Raw genomic sequence first — 6,362 nt, 5'->3', positions numbered from 1 at the left:
AAAAAGAGGAACTAGCCGAAGAGACTGTGCCAGGGGTGCACAGGTAAGTAAAGCTCCCCAGGGGAGAAGGATACCCAGAGGCAGTAGCATGGCATTATCCGCTTGCACCCTGACACTGCTAGGGCAATGTTGGGGGCAATATCAGAGTGCTGGAGGCAGTGCCAGTTGGAGTGGCAGGGGATCCCTCTGGGGAGCTCCATTGGGAGAGGCCCTTGTCTTTGAGGGCGGTGGGGCAGAGGGGGATTTCCTTTTCCAAGGGACACATGCCTAATCCTTATTCAATGGATATCTGTAAACATGCACAATTTACATCAGGGTAGCAGTAAAGAATTCTGAGACGAGCAGTCCTGAGCAAACTGTAACATCTCATGATGAACTTGTCAGATACCATCAATCTCAGCAAAGTCCAGGAATTAATTCAGTGGCCTTCCTGGATTTAATACCTTAGTTACACATGGCGAGGCACATTTACTCCCTAAGCCATCAGGGATGCCAGACTGCAAGGATCAATACAATAAAATGTTTTTCAAAATCCTCTGACCTCAATGTCAGCATGGATCACACCAATCCTAGAGAACAGCATGCAGGTCTAAAATCGGTTTCACGCCACATGGCATCAAACAGTTTCTGATTCTCCTGGCCCCTTCTTAATGGCACAAACTGGATCGTAATATTTAAATATGCGTAGTCCCAGCGCACAGAAGTTCAACTCCCAGTGCATAGAAGTCTCCACCCTTCGGGTGCAGTACAATAATGACGAGAATCACTACTGGCCTCCACTACCAGAGACCTGTCGCAGTGGTCATACCGGAATCTTGGAGGCCATTGAAGCCCTCCTGTGGTTGGGGGAATAGCTGGACAGTGCTCACTGGGCAGTGCCCATTTGCCAGGGCCCACCTGGTATACTGGCGGTAGTTACTGGACACCCTGGTGGTGCCAGTTGAGCACCACCAGTGTGGCAGTTGCATTGCCAAGGGGGTGGGGCCAGAGTGGGGGCGATGTGGGTGGGGGCAACGCAGGGTGGAGCAGTCATGCATGGGTGGATTAAGTTGGGGTTCATGATGAGAGGCGCATGTCAAGGGTCAGACAGGAGGACCCATTGGGAGGACCCTTATGCTGGCAACCCATATCAGGAAGGAGGGGTGGGGATCCCAATGTCCATGGGGGGAGGGAAGGAGTTTCCTATAGCACTGAGATTGGGGTGCCCTGGTGAAACAGTGCCCGAGTACTCTGAAGCTGGGTTCACTGGTTAGTGCCTGCCCACCTTCCCATGCCCCCACCCCCCACGTCACACACCCCCCCAACAGCCAGCGCAGAACTTCCAACTCTCCGAAAAAGTGACTGAGTTTGGGAGGATTCCGGTGTGGAGCCTGGGAGAATGGCTTGGATCACTCCGTTACTCTTGCAATTATGAGAGAATTCTGCCTAAGGTCTTTCTATATGTAAACAGACTGATGTTACTAGCATTCCAGGCTGTGTAGGCCCAACTACTTAGTTTACCTACATAAACTAAAATGTGAAAGACTCAATTCATGGGTGCCTGGCACTTAATCAAAGAGAATAGATTTTTAACATACATTTGATATGAAGTCTCCCTATCATATCCTCCAGAATCAATTAAAATAGTCTCAAATGTTTAAGTAACATATTCCAAGATGTGCAATTTTCTTATGTTCCAGATGAAACAAAATGCATCTCTGTATTGCCAGCAGCATTTCCACTATTTGTGTTCCCAACTCGCTGTTTGAAGATGAATGGGAATGCCTTCTTGAATGATTTTCTGAAGTTGTCTCCCATGAATGCATATATTATGGGATTTATGGAGGAATTTGTGTAGGACATGCAATGGGCCCAAATCTTGACTTTGTATGTGTAGTAATTCCTGTTAAAGTTTGGAAGAAAAGATTGGAAAAGGATGTATAACTGGATGGGACCCCAGCAGAGAGCAAAGAGAAGGACCATAACTGCCAACATCCTGGAGATCTTTGTGCGCATGGCTTCTGACCTTTCAGCAAGAAGTTGCACCTGCAAAATACAGTTGTAGTCTGTGATAAGAACATGAAAACATATGAAAGCATAGGATGAGAACAGACCAATCAATCCATCAAACGTATGCTTCCACAGACTCTGTATAATCAACATGATCAGGTATTACACTCCAGTAATTCATTCTAATGGAAAGTTCTGCGTAAATATTCACTGATCTCTCAACGGCAGCCCAGCAAAACTTTAGGATGTTCATTCATTCTTACATGTCCCTTTGGCCTTATCCTTAGTCAAAACTGACCCTTTGGGTTCTGCAGTAAAAACTTAACTTTAGAACTTAATTTTAGAATAGGGTAGGACTCAAGAATCTTTAGTGTAGATGTTCTGATAGACATATTTCATGGTTGATTTTGATCATTTATTCTAATTAGTTACAGTAAGTGTCAAATTAATTGCAAATCTAGGCCATAATTACACTATTTCTCCAACTGAATTAAAAATAATATTTATCAGTGTGAGTTTAAAGAATATATTTTCTGTGAGCATTATGTGAAAAAAGGAAATTATTTTGTTGACTTTTCCTTTCTTCCTCCATCCCATGCAATATTTCACGCTTTCTAATTTCCCCTCTTTCCTTTTAATTCTTTTCTATCTCTCTGATTTTTCCTCTTGCTCTTGATGCAGAAAAATTGTTGTGTAAGTGAAAAGCAAGAATCTTCTATACACTGCATCACAGACTTTAACCAATGGTTTTTTTCTTTATGGCATCATATATTGGCATATTTATTCATTTGATCACTCAGGGAACTATTTGCAAGTGAAGATTTAATCAAAAAATGTAATTTAGTTCAACCAGTTGGATTTCCTCTGGCACTATTGGTAAGCAATTTGAAGCACAGGGGCTCCCTTTTAATTAATAGTACACACAAATAAAGTCTACCTGGTAGTTATTGTCAATGGGTTCCACAGCTGGTCGCCCCATCTGATGCAGCATGGCAGTGTAAGACACACAGATTGTGACCAATGGGAGAAGATAGACAGCTAAAAAGTTATGTAGAATGAAAACCTTCTCATGAGAAGCTGAAGGGAAGGATTCGCTGCAATAGACCTGGGGCCCAAACCAGTATCCATTTTGAATCTTCTGATACATAGCCACTGGTATGGATACAATGAAGGACCCTGCAATAGATTACAAGAAGCCACTATTTCATATAAACATATAATTTATACCACATTTATAGAGTTTACAATTGTTATTTTGCCATTTCCAGAGGTGAATCCATTATTACTTTAACTGATTGTCAATAAAAGCCAATGGAATCAATTGAACAGCAGTTTACATTTATAGTTACGTTAACATGGAATATCCCAAGGTGCTTATCTGGCAAAACAAAAAGTGAAATCCAAGCCACAGAAGGAAAGATTAGGAAGGGTTGACTGAAAGTTTGTTTACAGAGATGAGCTTTATAGACTGCCTTAAAGAAGGAGAGTAATTTGGAGATATGCATGGAGTTAGTGAAGGAAATCCAGAACATAACGTCAGGCAGCTTAATGCACAGATGCCTATGAGGGGGCCAGACTTATATAATCAACATATAGGTGGGATATTCTGCTCCCATTCTTTTTCTGTAGGATTGGTGACAGGTGTGTAAAATTTCACAAGAGCCCCAAATCCACATTGACTGAAAAGCGTGACGCAATTGTCCCCATGTCTGCCAGTGATGTAACAGGAATCCCAACGTTCAATATTGGGAGCATCATTATATTATGTTTACATGTCAAATCAAGCTTCTGTGCCTGGATCATCGCATCCCCATAACAAGGTCTATTTACATTGGCATAAGGGCAGAACAGCATGAATACAACTGGTCTTCCATGACATGAACCTGGTGGGCAGACTTCCCAGAGGAGCTCAGATGAGTGCATCATTCAGGAAGGAGAGGGTGGTGCCTAAGCAGTACCTGGGCACTATCTCCTGGTAATGCCAGGGCACTCTCCCAGCACTGGCAGGGCCATAGTGCAGTGCCGGGGCAGTGTCCAGGTAGTGATGGGGCCACTGCCAGTTCTCAAGCAGTATCATGGGAGGGGCGGGGGTCCCTGGTGAACTTTTGTGCACTGGAGTGGCCCTTAAAAATAGTGCCCTGAGCTTTGAAGAATTAAAGGGCGGAATTTTCTAATTATTTGGCCGAGTGGCATAGCAGGCAGGAAAACGGGGTGGAAACTGCCAGACCCAAGAGCAGCTTTTTTTGTAATATTTTGAGCCTCTTAGATAAAAAAAGCAAGGATCCCACGATACCATGGTGGTGTGGACACTGAAGCAGAACCCCCTAGTCTGTCTAGTCTGGGGGTTGTACACACCTGTCTGACTCCAGCGGGTTCTGCTCACCAGGTGCACGTTGTGGGGACCTGTCAAGATTTACTGCACCAGGTTAAAGTCCAACAGGTTTATTTGGAATCACAAAGGAGCGCTGCTCCTTCCTCAGGTGAGTCAGCGCTTCGAAAGCTTCTGATCCTAAATAAATCTGTTGGACTTTAACCTGGTGTTGTGAGACTTCTTACTGTGCGCAATCCAGTCCAATGCTGGCATCTCCACATCATCTGATCTTTGCTCAAGTCTTGCCACAGTCTAATCAACTGGATCAACAGCTAGACGCCACTTTTGAGCCAGGTGAAAGCTTGGTACAAGTTGGCCTGATTCTCTTCCGTAGCATCAGCAAGAGCTGTAAGCAGGGTCTTTTTGTTTCTGCGTTATGTATGTGCGGTTAGGGGACATTCTGCCTGCTGCAGGGTCTGCCATTCTCTCTTCTAGGTCTGACTCCGGAATAGCTTGATATCCTGAGATGGTGGCTGCCTGCTGTGCACTGTCTGCAGTTAAAGACAGCCGACCTCCTTTGCTCAATCTGTCACACAGGAGCATAATATGTTTCTTTAATCTGCAGGTATCTTTCGGCATACTGAGTTGGCTTATTGAGTTTAGCGTCTGGTCCCTGGAGCTTTTTGACAGCCCTCACACTGACGTGATGGACAATCCAATGGGGGCAGTGGGGGAGGGGAACAGTTAGACAAAAAGGCCTGATAATGAAATTTAAATGGATTTAAATTATCACTGTTGGGTTGGTGGGAATAATCAATTGGGGAACTCTTGCCAGCATAAAAATCATTTTGGGACTCTTACAGATTTCTCCGCCCCTGCCACTGTTCCCACCTCCTGAAAACGAGAGCAGAAAATTCCCCCCTAAATTGTTGGTGTGATGGGCTCAATCAGAGCTCACCCAACCAGTGTGATGCCCTTTAAGTTTTAATGTTCCCAATGGTACAGCGAAGAAAGCCACTGGTCAATGTTGCTTTCCCTGCCTCCTGTTGCACTCGACCAAATACAAGTTAAATTCCTACCATAATCTAACTTTTCAATTTAAATTCTTTTAGTCCCATTTTTATAGCACCTGAATCATAGAATCCCTACAGTGCAGAAGGCAGTTGTTTGGCCCATTGAGCCTGCACTGACAACAATCCCATCCAGATCCTACCCTCATAAACCCACATATTTATCCTTCTAATTCCGCTTGGGGTAATTTAGCATGGCCAATTAACCTAACCAGCGCATCTTTGGATTGTGGGAGGAAACTGGAGCATCCAGAGGAAACCCATGTAGACATAGGGAGAACTCACAAACACCACACAGACAGTCACCCAAGCCAGGAGTTGAACCCAGGTCCCTGGCGCTGTGTAGGCAGCAGTGCTAACCGATGTGCCACTGGGTCGCCTTACTACCGGAAGGACGTGGAGACTCTGGAGAGAGTGCAGAGGAGGTTTACCAGGATGTTGCCTGGTATGGAAGGACTGGGGTATGAGGAAAGATTGACGAAATTGGGGTTCTTTTCCCTTGAAAGACGCCGACTGAGGGGGGATCTAATAGAGGTATATAAGATTATGAAGGGCATAGATAGAGTAAACAGAGGTAAGCTATTTCCTATGATAGAGACACGTAGGACAAGGGGCCATGGACTTAAGGTGAGGGGGGAGAGGTACAACACAGATATTAGAGGGTGGTTTTTCACACAGAGGTTAGTGGGGGTATGGAATGCTGTGCCAAGTAAGGTGGTGGAGGCAAACACACTAGAGTCATTTAAGAGTAACTTAGACAGGCACATGAGTGGGTTGGAGATGGGTGGATATAGGAGATTGTTTTAAATAAGGGTCATTAGCATTGGGGCGTCCCTGGTAATGTAAATGGATATGGTAAGATAATAATGTTTTTTCTCTTTTCATTCACAGGTTTTAAGTCGGTCCGCCTCGTGTCCAATGAGGGGCATACACGCGATGGGTCGTACTGGGGCTGCTCTTGGTTGTTCGAGATTGGCCTAGTGCTTCTTGTC

General features: G+C 44.7%; 1 protein-coding gene across 1 annotated transcript in view; it reads right to left on the bottom strand.

Moving 5' to 3' along the window:
* Window positions 1–1,613: 1,613 nt before the first annotated feature.
* Window positions 1,614–6,362, bottom strand: part of LOC145358869 (G-protein coupled receptor 54-like) — a 47,372-nt gene continuing 42,623 nt past the window's right edge. Inside the window, exons 4-5 of the mRNA XM_080213222.1 lie at window positions 2,927–3,165; window positions 1,614–2,025 (exon numbers count right to left, since the gene is read on the bottom strand). Coding sequence (XP_080069348.1) covers window positions 1,669–2,025; window positions 2,927–3,165 — 596 coding nt within the window. The 3' untranslated portion in view covers window positions 1,614–1,668. The remainder of the gene's footprint in view (window positions 2,026–2,926; window positions 3,166–6,362) is intronic.

Source organism: Carcharhinus amblyrhynchos, chromosome 26 (assembly GCF_965287045.1).
Source record: "Carcharhinus amblyrhynchos chromosome 26, sCarAmb.v2.hapA, whole genome shotgun sequence".
In the NCBI taxonomy this organism is placed as follows: domain Eukaryota; kingdom Metazoa; phylum Chordata; class Chondrichthyes; order Carcharhiniformes; family Carcharhinidae; genus Carcharhinus; species Carcharhinus amblyrhynchos.
Note: the sequence above shows the minus strand (reverse complement) of the source record. Positions and strands in the feature narration are given on the sequence as shown.